The 20958-nt window shown below is 37.7% G+C and overlaps 1 protein-coding gene across 2 annotated transcripts in view; it reads left to right on the forward strand.

Moving 5' to 3' along the window:
- The first annotated feature begins 350 nt into the window (after positions 1–350).
- Positions 351–20958, forward strand: part of CCDC186 (coiled-coil domain containing 186) — a 38912-nt gene continuing 18304 nt past the window's right edge. Inside the window, exons 1-4 of one of the 2 annotated variants that reach the window (XM_010564720.1) lie at positions 351–472; positions 14735–15428; positions 17864–17990; positions 20405–20533. In XM_010564720.1, coding sequence (XP_010563022.1) covers positions 14749–15428; positions 17864–17990; positions 20405–20533 — 936 coding nt within the window. In that variant the 5' untranslated portion in view covers positions 351–472; positions 14735–14748. Of the gene's footprint in view, positions 473–526; positions 548–14734; positions 15429–17863; positions 17991–20404; positions 20534–20958 lie in introns of those variants that run through there. The other variant, XM_010564721.1, reaches the window with a different exon arrangement.

The following is a 20958-nucleotide window of genomic DNA, read 5'->3' on the forward strand; positions in this document are numbered from 1 at the left end:
TGCAGGTCTGTGGGTGAGGCTCGGGTTCCGCAGGGAGGAGAGGGGCGAAGTGGCATGAGGTCCGGGGCGGGGGGGGGAAAGTCCTGCCTTAGCAGCGTCTTCTAAGTCAGGACCTCCCGAGCGGGTAGCTCTGTCTCCTGTGCTGGCTCGTAGTCTCTTTGTTTCTTGCCAGGTTTCTTCTCCACGTTATTAATTAGGTTGTCCTGTTTCGTTGGTCGTATGTTGATTTCACTTTACGGTTAAATAATTAGATAACAAAACCCAGCAACTGTTACGCCAGTATGAAGGTTATTTTTTAGAGCCGGCCACAGTGTTGCGGTAGAGTATGTGTCCTTGTTTTTGGAGGTGGTATTTGCAAAAGCTGCTTGCCCTTCTAGGTTTGAAAGCAGGAAGCTTTACTGCAACTTCAGCGAGATGATTATGATGTAGGCTTGCGGATTTTGGCTCTTGTCCTGGAAAATAGTCTGCACAGGTGAGTCCGATATGTGTATACTTCCAGTGAGACTCTGTGCAGACCAGGAGAAGATCTCTTGTGGAATTGAAATCTGTATGTAAGATTAGAAGTACGGTAGTCTGGTTTTATTGTTGATTTACTTTATCTTGTAAAACTGCTTTTCAGAAGTTAAAATGTTGCAAGCAGAATACACTAAAAAACCACATGTGACCAGTGTCCCCGTATGTTCTGTTGTATAAGAAAATTGTTGAAACAGCATGAGCTGCAGCTGCATTTTTATATCGACTAGGAAGTGTAATCACTCTGATTACTGTTTGGCATGAATGCTTATGTTGCCGTTGACTTTAGGAGGAGATGGTTAAGCTCTAGAAGTATGAGAAACTGAAAGTCTGAAGATGTTTCAAGAGACTGTCAGTTTGAAATGTCATCCATTTTATGAAAAAAAGTAAACTTGTTCTGTATTGTCTTTGAGTCCTCTTCTTTTTCTGAAATTCTTCAGTCATTCTTTCTTGCCTTGGCTTTGAAACAATATTTTCTATAATTCTATAAGACTTGATCTGGGGTTGTTGACAGATTTTTGTTAATATTGTGAGGGTCACTATTTCAAAGTGTTGAGAAAATGACTGAAGGACCAAATACCAAGAATGGTTTCTTTGGTCCTAATTAGCAGGGATGTTGCTTATCACTACCGAGGCTAATATTGAATTTCCTGAAGCTGGCTTTTTAAAGAGCTATGGAAAAAAGTAAATGCTTTTCTGGATGCAGTAGTGTTACCAAGCAGGACAAATATGTTAAAGCAGTAGCCTGCAACTTTTGTTAACATGTGGGCTCCAGTAGTTGGCAATATCCTGTACTTAGTTCTGAGTTGGCTTGTTCTGAACTTACTTTCCTGTTACCAAAACCAAGAATTACCTGTAATGCTTTCCAATATTATCTCCAAGTTGTAGACCAAGACCCTGCTGCCTCAAATTGAGGGTGGGGAGAATCTCATCAGAAACAAATCTGTGTCAGAAGAGAGAAGAAAAACAGAGTTGAAGGCTTGATGCTAAAATTCTGAAAGGTGACAGTAGTGCTGTTTGTCGTATTTCATCAGTTGCTGAGTGGTGTAGGTGAGACTGGTTTTCTTTACTTAGAAGAGTAAGAGTTGTTCTGTGCTGAAGACATGCTACTAGCAGGAGATTACAAGTCTGTGCATAAACCCTTAAGTATCCAAGTCTCATTTGAAGTTCACAGTAAAAGAATGCTCTTGCTAGTATATTGTTTTCCCCAAGACATGAGCTTCGAACCTTGGGAATAGTATGACAAAAAATAACACTTTCAAGGTGTACCCCGTGACTTGTGTTGTGGTGGGAACAAATCCAGTCCCTCTTGTTAAACCTTAACTGATGAACTTAATTTTGGAGTTGTGCTGTTACTTGACTCTGTATGTGGAGTTAATATGACCATAATATTAACTACTTACATGAGATTGGTAGAAAACCTAGTGGTGCCTTGAAGGAATTGTTCAACTGTCTAACTCATGACATAAATGAAGAAAAGCAATGATAAAGTTTGAGTAAACCTTGTCTTCTAATGTACTTGACTCGTTAAAAGAATTGATAGTAATGCTGAGCTTTGCACCTTGACACTGTATGTAATCCGTGTTTATATAAAGTCAGATTTAAAAAGAGAAAAATAATTGATATAAGTATTAAACTGTTAAAAGCAAGGAAATCCTGAGAGTACCCAATGTGTATATGCACCATTCCACTCCCCTCCCTTCAAGCATGTGCATCAAAGCAGGTCTTTGTGTGAGCTGAATCAGGGAGCTGTGTCGTTATGCCTGGGCTGGAGGACTCTGTGTCCCAGTACACGGCCAGTTTTACCACTTGTACTGTGAGTCACAGTTGCCCTATCTGTATTGCAGTCCTCTAGCTTTTCTGTGTAGATGGGACCATGTTATGTTCCATCTTCCTTCTTGGCAGTACTAGGTGATACCCCAATAATCTTTTTTCTAAATTAGAGCAGTATCTTGTAGTTGGTCTTGGGCAAAAGTGAATTAATATTAGGAGAGCTAGTATAGGTGGGACTAAAGTGTGTTTCTTTTGTTTCCTATATGTGTGATCTGTAAATACAGGAAGGCCATCAGTGTATGCGACTTCATGGCCACCCTCTCTGTTTTGTATGGAATACAGGCAGTGCTGATCAACTTCATCTCTTCTTAAGCTGTTCTTTTTCTGACTTTTTCTTAGATGTTGTGATGCTTTTCATTCCAGTTCATCTCTTTTTATCGTTTCATCACTTCTAAACTTAGGTGGCTTGCTGCTCTGATTACCTCTATGTGTGGAGATGTAACCAAACACATTTCAAACAGTCCTTCTGGCTTCACGTTTATACATCTCAACGTTAGATTATGTAAAATACCTGGTTTTCTGGACCTTTCTATCTCAGTCCCTTTTGATTTAGTTGAAACCTTTGATTTGTCCCTCTACACAGCTGGTATACAGTAGAGCTGCTTTTTATATCTTTTCATGTAGAACAGAACTTCTTTAGCTGAATCCTCATTTCTTTATAAATTTCAGTTGAAAATAGAATTATCTCTAGGATTTAAGTTTCCCTCTTTTGCAGTGTTATCTGGTGGCATAATTCTTAGTCTAGGAAAGCCATTTGTGATGGAGTTCTTATCTCTATTTTGCATGATATCTTTCATAAGTTGGGTATTAATTGGAAACAACAGGAAATTTTCTTTTGCTAGTCAATGTGGTGAGCAGTAGACACAATTTGAGGATATTTTGCCTTAGAAAAAGAAACATAAAACCTCACCCAACAAGTGAAACAGAAAGGTGTGTTCAGTCTGTCCAGATTAGTTTAGGTGAAAGTATTATTAGGACTACACTACAGCTAACTGCTGACACAAATTGTAAAATTTCTCTTCCATTTTATTTTTAGTCTTATTGTCGTGTAAATTTTTTAGCAAGAGTTCTGGTGCAATGCCAACAGGTTGGCACTGACTTGGAAAAGCATTTTAGTTTGCTCAAATAATGATTATTGTCTAGTAAAGATGTGAGAAGTTCTTGAAGCGATGCATCTTGGGTTTTACAATGGACAACACAACTAGAAGAAGAAAAAAAAGTCATGCCCCAAAATCAGTTGTTTCTTCAGCAGTCTTGTTGGACTGTCATTGTACATGTAAGAGCATGTAAGCTGTCCTGCAGCTTCATCTCTTACCTGAGTGTAATAGGTTGGAAATTAAACCTGAATTGAAATGAAGTGGCAGTTCCTGTGATTTTTACCAGTTGTCCTGTTGTTAATGGTTACTTTAATGTATCTGTCTTAGGATGATGTGTTTAAAGATAATAGAAAGTAGTTATTATTTTATTATGATTCATCTAAGATTATGTTTCTAATAGAATATTTTGTAGCATGATATTTAAAGAAGAGGAGTAGTCCTTTGTGGAACAAACTGTTCAGACAAATAAATTATGGTCTTCCTAATAAATGCTATGGCATTTGTGAAGTTTTTTGCATGGAACTCCAAGTCTTTGCTGGTTGCTTCATACATGTGGGACTTGTCATGAAAACTCTAAAAATCATTATAATTCTCTTCAGTATTCTTCAGCCAGTAAATCCTAATTAACTCTTTGAAATAAAGTCCATCTCCAGTGATAGACTGGATTATATTGCATCTCGTGTTAACACTTGAATTTGCATTTGAAGACTGGCTAAATCACTTGTACTCTTTTTTTGTTGCCCAGGAACCTGCAAGAGGGAAGTGAGTCTGTAACTGAACTGTTCAAAAGGTGCTGATGTGCAGTTTTTGCTTCTCTTGGGGGGTATTCTGATGAACATCAGAACTTGTATCAAGAAAAGCCTTTTGACTGTTGAAACTTCAATCATATGGTATTTCATTTCATAGATGCATGAGTTGAAACATAAGGCAGTATAAAAAAAATCTCTTTACCAGGGCCTTTAGTCTATACTGCAATGATTGGGGAAAGAGCCAACACATTACTGAAGTATAAATGATAAATGTGGTTTTGTTAAAGTTATGTATTTGTCTTTGCTTCATGAGCTTTAGTAGCTGCTTACATGAAGAGAGGTGCTTCTGAGTTGGGGTTCTGCTTGAGTGTAATGAACCACTTGTAAAAATCAGTCTGTGGATTGGAATTTAATATTACATGTGCTTAACATGAGTGAACAGGAGACAGAGTTAAGTTGATTATGCATTTGCATGTATACTATCGTGTCATATTACTCCTTTTTAAAATCACAATGATTGTTGAATCACAACTTCCAAGGGATGAGTGTGAACCTGCCATCTCAGGATAGATATAGGACACTGCTGATCCTCCTTTATATGAATTTTTGAAAATCATGTCAGAAAAAAGGCACGTTTTGAAGCATATTGCTCAGTATGACTGAATTTAAAAGTCAGTCCTCAGTTGCATGCGAAGTAAATGTTAGTTTCTGTCCTAGCAAAAAGAGCTGAAGTTTCAGCTCATGTCCAAGTTGTGTATTTGCTAAAGAAGGGGAGCTTCTGGTGCTCAGTGCTTTTACAGGTCAAGACATGGAACAGTGTAAGACATGTAATGGAAGTTTCATTTGTAGTTGAGTCTGGGAGAGCAGTGTATGTCCATAGGTGTGTCTGGGCGTGTTGCTGAGAGCTTTAATTTGTAGTTGGAGGGCTGGAGTAATGGGACAATGTATTACAATGTGACTTGAGGTGTAAGAGTGAATCTTCAAAGTAACTGGAAAATGTGTGTAACTTCCTCTTGGAAATTCACAAGACTGCATTTTAATTTACTGTTGGGTGAAACAGAAAAAAATTCAGTGTTTTCTTCGGCAGCTATAAGTCCATGGGGGTAATGCTTCTCACTTTTAAAAGAAGTCTGTCTTCCAGACTCCCCAATTCTAGATTTAGCTGTTAGTTTGGATTTTTTTTTAGTAGCCTTTTTGTGTGTGTGTGTATGTCTTGATTTTTTTAATTATTATTTTTGTTATTGGATCAGCTTTGAAAGATTGCACAGCTTAGTTGATATTATTTATATCTTCAGCTATAACGCATATCAATGAACTGACCTCTTGATGTTTGATAGCTAGAGTAATGAAAGTAGGGGAAACAGTTTCTGGTATCTGTTGAGACCAGCTAGTTTCAGGTGCCTCAGTGCTCACTTTGTTGTCTGGAGAATTGCAGGTGAACAAACAGGGCAGTCATCATGAAAGCATTAAATTTCTAACTGGTTTAACTGAGATAAAGATTTTTTTGTTCATCTATCACCTGGGTTATATACAGAGATAAACCCCACAACTTTCTAAATATGTAGACAAGCTGTACATCTGCTTTCCTAAAGCCAGCTTTGCCAAAACTGGAATGATTTGTACGTGTCTGCATCTGGCACCTCCAGTATCAGAATGAAGCTATTCTTTCCTCAGTTGCTCCCACAACATTGGGATCTGCTAGCAAAAAAAAAAATCTGTGTAAAAAAAAAAAAAAAGATAAATGAGCATTCTGTTGGTTGAATTGGAGAGGAAGACACTGAAGAGCAGAGGTGTTTGAAGATAAGTTGGAATCTGGTACAGGGAACAGTAACACAGCACCTGAAATAGACAGCTGGTTATTTGAGTTATGTAGTGCTGCCCAAGTCTTCTGGTCTAGGACTAGGAAAAAGAAGTAGCGATTTGTTTTCACTGGGCAGGTTGAGGGTGTTAAGAGTAAACCCCTTTTCTAGCTATCTTCATAAGAAGCCGGCCAAAGGGCAAGCAGTGTCACTTCTCCCAGTAACTGACAGGCAAGCTGCACACTAAACCTGAATTGCATAGTAAAGGAGATAAATGAAGTTTAATTTACTTTAGTTTGCTGTGAGTTCAGAAACCAGAACCAATATGGAAGGTTAGTGAGTACTACAGAGCATTTGAGGAGACTATTGCTTAAGGGTGTTTACTTAGATTATGATGAATTTCCAGTGGAGCTTATCTTGAGAAGATGACATCTTCTCAAGCAGAATGAAGAGTAACAGCAGCAATTTTGTGAGTTATGATCCAGTGCAGTTTGAGAAAGAATCAGGAAGTACGGATCTCAAATGACAATGTAAAGAGAATTGCTCTGAAGCAATTTCAAGGGGCTTCTTTTCTAGTTAGGTTTTTTCATGTAAACATTTGGACTTTGCTTAGAGGTATGCAGTGTTTCCTTAGCAAGTTTAGAGCACAGACTGCAGTGGCAATGCAACTATATGAGTGCTGGGTGACATCCAAATAAGAGCGGTAGGGAGTTCCAGGAACTCGGGCTGCTTGTGTTGGTGTCACCAGATTCTTTTGTCACTTAGCTGCTTGCCTGGCCTGGTCATGGTACTTGGGTCCCTGCTGACTGTTGGGGTCATCTGCCCATGAGCCATGGAGTGCTTCATCACTCCTTTCCTTGTCCCCCACCTACTCTCTGGAATGCATCATATCTGTATTACAGCTTTGGGTCATTTTGAGACTTTGGTCTATTACTTAAAGGAAATTTGAGTACTGTGGTGTGACAGATATGAAGTGGAAAGGGAAAGAGGATGGCTTTCTAAATTTAAATAATACCTCTATTTAAAAATGAGCTTGTTTCATGTCCTATAAAACCTGTCTGGATGCTTTCTACATATCCGGAGGAGAAGACCATGCATGGTCTTAGCTGATGATGCGAGAACTGTGTTTTCACTATTTTGTGGATTGCATGTATACTTGTTTGGACAGTAGGTGATTCCCTCTTCATCAGTGACTCTGCTACAAGGTCTCACTTAGGAGCACAGCTATGAGTGAAGAACATCTACCCAAAGACGGTGCAAAACCCGTTCTTGTTGAAAGGAACTGACACAATTGACTGCTACTGGCCATTATATTATATAATGCATGGTTCAATATGCCTGGTGTCCAGTGAACTGCATTTACTGTATTAACATCTTGTTACTGCTCCCCTCTCGGAAGGTTTTGTGCCTCAGAGTCACTTACCTCAATGCTCTTCACTTTCTTTCAAAATCCACCCTGGTTTGAACAAGTTTTTGTATATGCACATACCTGTGAAGCATTAGTCCCCCCTTGCCTTTTTTGCCCCTTTCTCTGCAGTATGTTTAAGCTTTGTAGCTTAAATATATTTTTTCTCTTATAGCAGTGATTGTTATTTCTCAGGACCTTGACAGTCAATCTCTTTGCTTACAGAACAACCCCAGGCACACACTTCTGTCATTCTTTAATCTGTTTATTGTAAAAGAGCCCCATTGTGATAGTTACTAGGTGACAAGGCACACACTTTCTTTTTTTCCCTTGTTGTTAGTGAATTCTTCTAGGCAGCTACACCTCAGAAAATGCTTCCTATAGTTGTCATTTAGTGTGTTTAGATGTCATCTCGCATGTATTTTGAAATTGGGTGAAACAAAGTCATTTCCTCCTTGACTATTTACATGAGTGTTGATAGCTTGGGTCAAGCTATTTTATGAAATTAAATGCTAGCATTAATAGTGCATCTGCTTAAGGAAAGTCCTTTGTAGTCAGGGATTTAAAAGAATCATGTTTGTGCTCCATAAGAAGATTGAAAAGACAGGCAGTTTGAAATGGCATAATACTGAATTAAAATGTACCAGGTTCTCAGTGCATGCCTGTAATAACAGAATAGCAGGTTATAGCTGGGAAAGGATGTGTTCCTAATTAGATCTGTGCAGACAGTAGAAAGCATACAGGGAATTGCTTTCATCATGAATTACCTTCTAGTGGCTGGGAATTAGCAGTACTGGAATTGGGGGTAAGATTTTCAACTGGTATAGTGGGTAACCTGATGGACAGCCAAGGGATGAGGGTGTCAACAGCCTCCTTAAAAACTAAAAGTGTATGTACTTTTCAGCAGAGGAAGGAGGAGTATTGACTGTTAGAGAAACTGCTTTTCTCCATGCCGGTGAATGGACTCTGAAGTGAGAATTTACTCTTAAAGCATGTATGGAAAGGAACAACTCTGATACTCCTTTTTTTCCCCCCCTCTCTGTCTTCCATCTTTATTGCAGCATTTTCTTTCACTTTGTAGTGGGTAATGGGCAGAAAGAGGGGAAAGAAAAGAAGAGAGAGGGAGGGAGAAAGGGCTTAAATTCTGATGTTAAAATGATAGGCCTTAGCTGTCTGCTACTACAGAAAAGCACAGAGTTCTTAAATTTTCAGACAGTGTTCTTCCAGTGAAGTTGAATAAAGGAGTTAGTGTGGTGATTCAGTGTAGGTATTGCTTGAAATATATTTTACTTGTAATCTTGTTTCTAGAGTTGTACCTGTAGAAGCTCTCCATTCCTGGCTTGTGTTCTGACATCTGTGGATTTGATGTCATGTCTAACAGTATACTTGGAAGAGTGATGCTAAACCAAGAATAATTAAAATTACTTTGTTACCGCATGTGAAGATTAATTCTCATAACCTAATTTATCAGAATGTATAGTTGTATTAAAATCAGAATTTGAATTGAAGGAGCTTTTAAAATTAGTGGCATGTATCTTCTAGCTGTTAATTGGCTTTTTATTTCTCCAGGTAATTGCTATGGTATTAGTGCAGGAACTGAATATGAATGTTTGATCACATACTTTCTTATACAGCTATTTTATGTAGTTTAATAAATTTTGGATTAATAAACAGTCAAATTAGCATTCAAACATGATATCAATGGCTCTTCTGGAAATTCTATTTTCATTTCACTGTAAAAATTATATTATAAACAAGTACCTAATTGCCATAATTCTCATAGCAATGATGTAGTACCATTATTAGAGTTTTTTATTCCAGAAATCCAACTGACATGATGCAGCATAGTACATACTCAGCTTGCAAGAGTGAGACCAAATCTTACATAAGAAAAAGTTACTTGACTTGTCCACTTAGCAGATTGATTTAGTAGAGCAAGAACCTTTGTCCTGTATTCTGGTAGTTTGCAGAGCAGGTCTATACTGTTAAAATAGCTAAGTATTAAACATTATTTGACTTAATTTTTAAGTAATTTTAAACCTTAAGATAGATTACTTACAGACAATAGAATGTAAATGGAAGTACCCAGATAAATCCTAGCAGCTTGTACATTTTATTCACCTGCAAGTTTTACCTTTTTTATACGCAATGATTCTTCAAGATGTTTTGTATGTTTGTAACTTCATATCTATGCATGGGGCAAGGGCTGAACGAACACTTAGGATGACTGCTACTGAAGGTAGCTAGAAGAAACATTTTCTTCTTTTTTTTGGCGTGTTACAGGACCAGGTATCAAGGTTTTTGATGTTCTCCCTAGATACTCAATACTTATGTTGTATCAGATACTTCACTGAAGAGCTTAAATGAATGATTGTCATATTTGTTCTTATTTTTGTCATTTGATTAGCAGTTAATAGAGGATGTTTCTGTTGTGTAACAAAGTAAGTGAATAAAAAAGATACTATTTCCTGAGTGTTTGCTTTCCCTTACTTACCTGTGAGACATTTCTGCCTTAAAAAGTTGGTGTGCTGTCCGCTCATTGTATCAGCAGGCTCTGCTCTCTGCTTTTGATTCCGGTCAGTTGTGCTATCAGCAATTTAGCAGATAAGCACATCTCAGTTATAGTAGTGTGAGAAATGGTTGCAACCCTTGCCTGTACTAGCCTTTAATGTTGTCTGTCCTGTGGCTGCAGTTTAACTACTTCTCCAAATACTAATGTAATATTTAAAACAGACATAATATGTGCTGATGCAGATTTAAAATTTTTGCGTACCATGGGATGATGAGGAACAACTATGCATGCTCCTTGCTTCATTGAAGAATGCATCTATGATGAGAAAAACAGTGTCTGTTTAAAAAAAAAAAAGGCAAGGTTTTGTTTTTGAAGGGTAAAACTTGTCTATATTCTGATGTATATATGCAGAGAGGTGTTTTGTTTGCTTGTGCAAACTGGGCCTGTGGGCCCATTATTGCTGTAAAGGAAGCTTGGCTGAGCTGTGTTCCTGTTGCTCATTCTCTGCTACCCACATCACCAGGTTTTGAATTGATGCGTTTCCACTTGCTTTGCTTTGTATTACTGCATTGTGGGGAAACACAGATGGCTGTCTCCTTAGCTTTACAATAGCAGCAGGAATGCAGGGAAGGTGTGTTAGAGTGTCAAATTAATTGTCAGCTGTAAAACAGAGGAGGAGGAGGACTGGTCAAACCAGTTGTGCGGGTGGTAAGAGTCCTGTCACAGCAGCAAAAAGTGTTACAAGTCAGCGACAGAAAGCTTTTCACGTGCCACACTAAATGTGTGGCAGTTTCACAAGATGGCTTGTTATTCAAGGTATGCAGGCAGGCAAGCTTGGGCTGGGCTAATCTCCAAATAGTACTTTGAGAAGTTCCTACCCTGGGCATTTTTAAGTTGACTTGGTAGTGATTGCATTCTCCTGTGGCATAGGCAGCAGAAGGGACATACACTGTGAGGGTAAGACAAACATCACGTGGAAGGGACTGAGGAGCAAGACACTTTTGCCATACTGTTCAGATGATGATCAACCCTGAGGAAGGAGCAGAGCAATTCGTTGAAGGTAGAAGCTTATCAAAACAGTGCAAGAAGGTTGGCCAGTGTTCACCTGGCACTTTGCTATCACTCAAGATGCTGTATGCTGATCTACCATGATTTGCTTGTCTGACGCATTAACAAGGTTGATCTGCCTGAGTCAGGATTTGCGTTTTATGATTGCTTTTAATGCTTTCTGAAGAAATCATAAAAGGCACTAAGCTATTTTGTTTTTCTAGTGCAGTATTTTGTAAGAGAGTGATATTATAACATTATTAATTCCCTGATTTTGGGAGAGTCAGTTACAAGGAGATGGGTAAGATAATAGAAGATGAATACAAAACCTGGAAAGACATGGAGCTGCTATCAAATGTGTACCTGGTGTCCAGGTATTATCTGTGACTTGCTGTATTTGTATGTTTGATGTGAAACAGTCACGTACTGACAAAGTTGATTTTTTCAAGGTATTTTCACACAAAACCTTTTGCTTACAAAGCAGTAGCCTTTTCTTTAGTTTTCTGTCTCTGGCCTTATGAAGGAGGTATATGCTATATTCAGTTGCCTGAGGTAGGCACAACAAACTTTGGGTATTCAAGAGACATTTGAATATCAAGATGAACTTACATTGACAGTTGTTCCACATGATTTCTTTGGATATTTCTGACATGAAGATAAATTGTGATCCTATGATGAATTGTTACATTTTATTTCTGTTTAAAAGTTAGTATTTAGAACACAAGTACTATCCAGTGGCAGTAGGGAAAAAAAAAATCTTGGATTGTGAACAGATTGAGATAGATTTGGGCAGATAGAGCTAAAATCAAGTGTATTGGAATTGGAAAGTCTGTGAACGTTCTTAATGTGGTAAATTATATTCTGGGTACCACTGGAAATTAGAGTAGGTCTGCAGGGAACACTGAATCATCATAATTTACTTTTCATGCTTTAACTGATTTGTATAGTCACTATTCAAATTCCCTATGCATTTGATACAAAACCTACGCTTTATGTATGATTGATACTAAGTGTAAGATATCACGGATACCGAGTTGGTGGCATTTTATTGCTCTGTGACTAATCGAGTTATGCAAATAATTGTGTTTCTGCTTCCACATAATATTAATCTTTCTCTATAATACCAATTCACAGTATTATTTACAGAAGAAAGTAACACAATAAGATGAAAACAGTATCCTTCCCAAATGTACTGTCTTAACTGGGCTGTGTTTTTTCATCAGTTGCTTTCATATGAAGAGAAATACCATCCAGTTTGCTGACTGGACTGGAGATTTTAGGTATATTAACTAAAATGAATGTTCATATATCTGATTTTACCACTTCTTTTCTTGTGGCAGTGGTGAACTTCAGCATCTGGGCAGTGATGAGCAGCTTTGAGGCAGTAATACATCAAACAATAGCACATTTTTGGGGTTTTATAACGCTTTAGAAAGGACTTTAGAAAAGGCTTAAAATGAGCCAAAAACCCCCTCTGATCGTTCCAGAGAAAGTGGTAGCAAGAAGTTAGACTAGAGTAACTGCTATAGAAAAAAATTGTACCTCAGCTTTATACTAATACAGTCTCTTTCTACAGCTGAGTGTGTGGATTATAAACTACCTGTAACAAGAGGGAACAGATACTAAAAGGTGAATTTATCTTGCCTTTTAACTGAATCATTTGCAAATTATCTTATGGTTAGTGACTGTGTTAGATGCACCAGTCTCAAAACACTCTTTTTTAACAGCTTTTTAATGAAGTAGGTACTACTAGTGTGTTCTGCTACTATCAAACTGAATGGGTTTTCGTGCAGTTATGGTCATTCTTTTTGCTTGCAGATTGAGATTGTCAGTAGGGGGTTTTTTTTTTGTTTATTTTAGAATAACAGTAGTACATTGTGAACTTTCATTACTAGCAGAAGTTATCAAAAAGTGGATAGGTACCAAAAGAGCAATTGTTTTTGGCTGCACAAACCAAGATGGATTTGTTGGCTCCAGTGTTGACCTAAGCATAAATCCTTTGAAGGAAGGGGGAGTCAGGGATTTTATTAGTATCAGAGGAGATCTGTTTGTAGAAAGGGGAGTCATTGTAAATGTTTCACATTGTATAAAAATTCATACATTCGCCATCTCTCTTTTAATTTGTAGCTTTCCTTCCCATTTGTTTTCTGGTTCCTATTGATTTGTACTGGTTTTTAGGGGCTGTAGCATTGAGTTTTTTTGCTTTGAAACCAAAAAGAAAAAGTGGTTGCTTGTTACTTAAACATGTGTAATTGTCATTTGATGATTTGTGACTGTCTAGTCGTGATATGTTTCCTTTCATACTTTCAGCCTTATGCTCAGTTTTCCTTATGCCTTCCTCTTGTTGATTAACTGGCAGTTGTAGCCCAACTGTTGGTTTCAGGTAGTAGTGGTAGGTTGGTTGTTTAATGGTATTTCCTGGTAGAAACAGCTGGGCTGAGGCTGTTCTTTTTTTTCCTTATCTGTTTTTTAGACCTAATAGTGAAAGGTGATAGTGGTAGCAATTAGTCACAGACCTAATGGGATTCATGTATCCCTCTGTTTTAACAATGTAAGCCTCAGTACTAAGTGTTGGTTAATAAGGCAGGACTCTGGAGGAGTGGAGCCAAGCAGCACAAAGGGTTTCCTTTCAGAGCAAGTCAAAGTGCAGGGCCTGCAGCGTGTAGCTGAATGACTCGGTCTGTTGTGACAGTGTAAGAGACTGCTAAACAAATGAGAAAGCAAGTATGAAAACAAGCTTGATGTTGCAAGATGGCAGTGTTACTGCTTCCTTTGATATAATTGTTGGAATAGCAGAGTGGAATTTATAAATGAAAAAATTCCCTTGTTTTTAAATAGTCTAATTTATCCAGTATCGGGGGATAGGGTTGCATCTAAAATTTATGACTGCTGTAATGATTTCCTGCTAACGGAAATGATATAAGGGCTTCTTGTGCTTGCTAAAAATGCCAGCAGTCTTTCCAGACACCTGATCACCTGGGATTCCTGAAAAAGAAGATACAGCATTATATTCAGGCTCTTCCATAAGCGTTCTGGCTCTTTGGATCTCAATATGGTGTCCTTCTAGTAGAACACTTCCTACATAGCTTTTCGACTCCTCAAATGTTTGCTCTGCAAGCTACTTTTTGAGAGCACAAATGTGCTGCAGACCATCTGTGCTCTTACAGCAAGGGATTTTGGCTGCTTGAAAGCAGATGGGAAAAGAGACTCTCACCACCATCCTCCCCCAGCCCCTTCCTTTAGGTTGCTGGGTACAGATACATTTTGGTGTCTGGGTGGTGAATGAGGACATGATGGTAAGAAAGTTGAATATTCTGGCTGGATGAGGGAGTTCACCCTATGTTGTAAAAATTAGTAAGTCAAGATGTTGCTTTCAAATCATGTATAGGAAAATGAAAGCTGTAAGGCTCTAGATTCTTTGTTGTTGTTTTTATTTTATGTCTGAAGTGTTTTTCAGAGGTGACTACTTGGAATTTTTGTGGATTTAAATGATAGAATCATAAATTCTAAAAAGCTCTGCTTTTTTTTTTTATTGTCTTGGCATTTACTACCCTACTACTTCCTGTTTGCCATCCTTGATTTCTCACCTTCTTTTAGAAAAACTTGTATTGAAGCGTTTACTTAAAGTCAGGCTGGAATATCAACAACTTTAGACACTTATATATCTAAATATTTTTGCCCTTTGAATTTTAATTTCCAGTAGCCTTTCTTCCCCTCTCTGTCTCTTTTCATTTTGATTTTGAATATAATATGTTGTGTAATGTGAATTCTACTTCTAGAGTTCCAAAGGAAAATGATGGAGGGATATTTACCAGAAATGCAAAGCAAGGTGGAGCCAGTCAATCTGTCAGATGATGCCTCTTCCAGGTCCCCAGATAATAAGAAGTCTGATAAAACATCTGGAATGAAGGACTGCTCAAGCATCAGTTATACTGGAGATGATGCTGGTGTCTTGGAAAGGGAATCAAGGTTGTTGCCCTCAGACCACGATTCAACAGCTATTGATGTAAGCGGCAATGGGGACCTGGCAGAAAGACAGGAGCAGCCGTGTGGAGGGGCAGACTGCTGTGCCAATACCTGCTCTGAAAGAAAAGTAGAAGGCTCCACAAAACCAGAACATTTATCTAGTGAAGAATTTGAACAACAAGATCCAAAAACTAATCAGACAGAACAGTCATTAATGGAAATATTACAGGACCTAAGGGAGGAGTCTGACTTTGTGAAAAAATCGAGTGATAAAATCTATTCAGAAAGCCCTTACGACACAGACTGCACAAAGAAGCTTATTTCCACAATACATCAGACTTCCTCACAGGAGGATTTGCTAAAGGAAATAGAGTCTGAACTCTTATCTACAGATTTTTCAAAGGAACGAAAATTCCCAAATGGTGTGCGGAAGGGTGAACATGCCTTGGCTGTGTTTGAAAAATGTGTGCAAGATAAATACCTGGAGCAAGAACAAACTATAAAAAAGTGAGTATTTGAGTATGCTCATCGCAATTGGAGGTGTGTACTGAAAATTTGGTTGTGTGTTGTGTACAACTGCATACAACATTTTGGTATAAACATGTAGTCTCTTGTGAGTTGTTATAAGGACAGTTAATGAGCTTTTTAAATTATGTTCTTTAAGTGAGGAATTATTTTTACTTGTGGTATGTACTTCTAAATAAAAATGTGTCCTTGGATCTCTGGATTCTTGTGGAATTTGGCAGCAACTGAATAGCTAACTGTTCAGTTGAATAGCCTGCCAATGTCTAGAATTACTTAAATATTGTAAAAGTAACGGTGATATAAAAATAGTCCAGGATTCATTCAGTCCATATATGTCTTTGGAGAAATGAGTCTTTGTAATTACTAACTCCTGCAATGTGCATTTTATTTATGAATTTGAAATTGCTTGTTTCTTTTTCAAGTAGTATTCATTCTCCTGTCATAATCCAGCAAAGTTGTTAATCAGTTGAGAGCTATTCTTTGAGTTGGAAATGTCATATATACATAAACTACTGTCTTACCACATTTTATAGGAGGGCATTTGAAATGCATGGCTTATAAACTTTGCTATGATAAACTGGGCTTAATAGTTCTGCCAGGCAGTATGCTATATGGAGAATATTTATATTAATCAAAAGCCAGTTCATTGCTTGATTTCTTGATTCCCTGCTTGGCATTTCATATTCTGTTACCCCTTTAGAAATGTGTTTTTGCTAACAAAATGTAGCCTCTGACTTCAAATTTATTCCTGCTTGCAGAGCTAGAAATGAGTGTCCTACTCTTCATATAAGGCACTCTGATACCATGGTATGGGAGGACATCAAAGGGAGGGAAACCAGGCAGAGGGAGAAGAGATGACCAAAAAGCAGAGGAGGGAAAGTATTCTCTTGCATCTCACCAGTTAACCTCTGACAGAAATCATAAATGTGAGAAAAGTCAGCTGATGACAGGAAAGCTTAGGAATGCATAGTTAAGACATTCATTAATTACGGAGGAGGAGTGGGAATCTGAAGTGGTGGGTGTGTAGATGGTTGTCATTCCAGGAGATCATAAGTTAACGAGATATTTGTGTTTTACTTGTTTACAGTAAACTGAAAGGCAAGTCACTGTTTTTGGCTATGGACCAATTACTTTCTAAGAGACAAATTTTTATATAAATAGATATATGTATATATTATGTATACGTACAGGAAGTTTTTTATATAAATATGTCTTTGGTATCTTTTTTTGCCAGCTGCTATCCCAGCTGCACCCTTTTGATTCTTGGGGACTCACCTCAAGTGTAAAACTGCTGTGGAACATGTTATGTTTGCTCCAAAGGACATTCTGGGTTGGGTTGATTTTGTCCCTTAGTTTACGATCAGCAGAATTTCTTGTAACATGGCTCTGGAAATAGCCCAGTTGTCTCCTGTGATCAGATCTAAGATATATAGGTGAGCAGCAATTGTGTGAATGAAGAATTTGTAATCCTGGAATATTCATTAATAGATTGAAAACCAGAAGTGCTAAGCTCTCCTTCACTGATGGTCTTGAATTCCTTGTAATTTAGGAGACTAGTTTGTTTAGAGAGGGTTTTTTCCAAAGGAAAGGAGCTAAAGATGAAAGTGTATGTGTAAAGGGATATTTAAATATCTTGTTCAGGTAAATGCATGCCTCCCATAAATTCATGCAATTGGTGGCCTAAAATATCCACCATCTAACTGTATCTTCAAACATTTAAATACATTTGAGACTCTTGTTTATTCACCAATTCTGACAGTGTAACTTCTGAGTTTTATGTGTAACTAGCTTCTGTTGCTGTGCTAGGAGGTCAGACTAAATACGTCAGCTTCAACTGAGGCTGCAAACAGCTGAGCTGCAAAGGAACAAACTATTGCTAAAAAATTGAACCTTATAAGGAGTATAAGCATGGACACTATTGTAGTTACATACCTACTTAGGACTTAAAAAATCAGGGTTCCATTTCTTACCAGGTTGTGAACTTCAAGGCCTACTCTGAGCAATCCATGAAATGAATACAGTATCTGTGTTTTCAGACATTTGACTTGCAGAGCTATCTGACTGGAAGTTACTGTCTTACAAGTACCTTAAAATTATTAACAGTTACAGTTCTGTCCTTGCATAGAGGTACCAAGTGTCTCATGTCACCATGGGCCATAACAACCCCAAAGTGCTGGAAACAAGCAATTTCGTCACAAGAAAGATGCTGCTTGCTGGTTTGGAGTTCAGTTTCACATGTACAACATAATTCTGTTTTGTTTTTGTAAGGCTTTTGTGGATTTCATTAGTGTTTCTGGCTGTAACTCCCAATAAAATTTGCAGATCAAAGAGCAGAACCCATATATCTCAAAATTAAAAACAAACAAAAAACCCCAGTACTATTGTACCTTGTTTTTAATTTCTTTTTGTTTTTACAGATTGATAAAAGAAAATAAAAAACATCAGGAACTGATTTTGGATATTTGCTCAGAAAAGGACAATTTAAAAGATGAATTGAAAAAACGAACAGAAACAGAAAAGCAGCACCTCAACATTATTAAACAGGTACAGATAACAAAACAGAAATGCTGGTTAGTATCTCACCTGTATACAATGTCACTATTGCCACTGTTTAACAAGACATCCTTGGTAGCATAAAGGAGAAGGAAGGAATACCTGTGTTTATTATCCTAAGCTTTTTAAGAGGATACATCTGCTCTTCCATTCCAAGAAATATTCATTGGCTAAAAGCATTTAGTGTCTTTGGATAAACTGACTTTCTAGATTGACATCACTTAAGTGTTGTGTATCTGGAACAAGTCAAGAGAGTTCCTGTTTTGCGGGTTGCCCTGGTAAGTGGGTTTTGTGTACTTTGGCTTCCTGCTGGAGACAGTGCATGTTGAAGGCCTCTTAAACCTTTTTACAAAAAATGACATATTCAGTCTTTTATCCTGATAGGATGATTTATTTCTCTTACACAGTCATAAAGGAGATCTTTTTAATTCGTCATCTTTATCTTCTGTTAACTGCTGTGTCTGCTAACAGAAGTGGATGGGGGTGTAGTTACAGTTGTTAAATATTAACAAAATGTGGAATGTGTATAGAGTGTGGAGCATATTAACTGTGGTCTTGCACATTATTTTGATATTATTGGTTACTATATACAGGCATTTCCTCAGGGAATTGTTAGAACCATGACAGGCCAAAGAGGAGCATAAGAATGTGCATTGATGTAGGCTGGTTTTAGTGTGGGAAGAAAAGGTATCACATCAGGTGTCACTGCTTGTCTGTTACAAAGTTATCTGCTAATGTTCCAACAGTTGTTGTTCAGCTTTATAAACTCCTTACAGATTACAGCTTAGAAATCTGGCAAGAGATAGCATTTAAAATACTAATTTCTGTTTGTCAAAGTACTGGTGATACTATCCTCGTTGTCCAGTTTCTTTGTTAATGTCTGCATCACACAGAAATCTGTTCTCAAAGCAGTGTGTCAGGCTTGTAGTGTTCCAGAGGAATGTATTCACATATGTAGAAGCTTAGTCTGTCTTTGATTAATTTCAAAGAATCTTTGAAAATCCATGATGTAATTGAAAATGGAATTGAAAAGTCTTATTTTTAAGCTACAAATTGGAATTGCATATGCCCGAATAAATCGGTATGAGCAGCTTACTTGTTCTTTCTTGTCTGCATTTCCATGATAGCACTGTATGATTTCGTGAAACTGTATCATGCAGCAGTTGCTTTATCCCATTCTGAAAACAAATATTTGTGAAGGAGTTTGTTTTTGTTTCTGGTCAGATAATTAGAATCTGATTACATGCTTGCAAGTGATTTTAGAAAATACTGGTTTTCAGTGTTATACTTTTATATTGTAGTTGGATAGCACCTGGAGTTGTAAGATACACTGTAGTGAAACACTTGAGTTTTTTCATTTGTGGTGCGAGTGTTTTATTGTTACGATTTCTGAATTAGTGTTTTCTGGTAGCTTTCAAGTAAATGAAAGCTTGGCTGCAGTCACAACTGTAAGCAAACTGTATGTGCATGCTTGTATGTGTAAAACTTTTTTTGCTTATGAGCAATGATTCATTTGCAAAGCTGAACAGGGTATGATCAATTCATTTGTGGTAACAGAAGCATTTTAAGTTGTTCTTGCCTTTTATGTAGCAGTTTGGAATTGCACAAAGATGTAAGATAACGACCCTGAGACTTTGTGTACTTTTTTATACCCCACCCATGCCCCCCCAAACCAAACCAAAAAAACCTAACCTTGGTGAATTGGCTTTGCCCTGGAACAAGAGGATAGTCGTTAAGGCACAATTTGAACAGCCTTTGGGCAGCATTACAGCTTATGTAGCCACCACTTGCTCTTGCACTAGTGCTGCTGCTTCTTGTACTGGACTTGCATGGCTGTGAAGTGAACATGCACTGGGAAGTGTTCCAGTTGAACATTTGTAATTACTCTTCAGCTGGATCAGGTCTCCGACTTTGTTCACTAGGTGGCTAAAAAAAGTGCCAGGATAATGACTAAGGTCCTCTTTATTTGCTGTGTTATTTTTCAATCAATTAATTCCTAGTCCAGTTCCGTATGGATGCATGATTGCTTTGCTGGCATGGTGGAGGATATGGCACAGGGATAGCGAAAAAAGGGTGGAAGGTAAAGCAACTTCAGATAGCAGCCAGTTCTGCTCTGGCATCTCAGCATTTGCTGTCAGTCTAATTTTTTGTGTAGTAAATTGCTATGCCTCATGTTTACTTGGTTTGATGCATCTTTAGTCTCACTGAAGATGAGAATTGATATATTTCATGCTTGTGCTGTAATGCAAAGCTAGATCTTGATATGGATAGTTGCAGCTTGAGAAGTGTAAAATACAGGTAAATATCTGCTGAAGCATCTAATTTTGTCTGGAATGTTCCTGCCTGTACAAGACATGATCAAAGTCTTATTTTCCCTATAATTATTTCATAATGTTGTCTTTTAGCTGGAAGCAAGAATGGAAGAGCTTAATAAAGAAGTGAAAGCCAGTAAAGACAAACTTTTAACTCAAGATGTAGCAGCCAAAAATGCTATTCAGCAGTTGCATAAAGAGATGGCCCTTCGAATGGAACAGGTAATAGAAAAAACTGTTATTGAACATCTTATGAACAAACTTGGTTCTTGTAGGAAATGTAGCTTCAGTTGTTAGATCACTAGGTAAGGCAAAAATTTCCAAAATTGGAACTACTAGCATGTAGTAGCATTTTTGATAACTGGCATCACTGAAGGTATAAATAACTGTTAACATTCTAGAGTGCCTGATAACTCTTTTTAATGTGTATGTTTATATGTATGGGATTCAGCCCTCAAGGAAATCTCATTTTCCTTGCCTGTAAGCTGATCTTGATTCAAAAGGCGGTAAAAGCTGGCAGTGGCTTTTTTTCAGGCAGGCTATCACAAAATTAATATTTTTCTCAACTCCAGCACAAAGCTCTTATTTTGTCTCATGTATTACTGAGAACTGAGATGATTTTTTTTCCTTAGTATCATATTATGCCA

This window comes from Haliaeetus leucocephalus, unplaced genomic scaffold (genome assembly GCF_000737465.1).
Source record: "Haliaeetus leucocephalus isolate CR32 unplaced genomic scaffold, Haliaeetus_leucocephalus-4.0 Scaffold184, whole genome shotgun sequence".
In the NCBI taxonomy this organism is placed as follows: Eukaryota; Metazoa; Chordata; class Aves; order Accipitriformes; family Accipitridae; genus Haliaeetus; species Haliaeetus leucocephalus.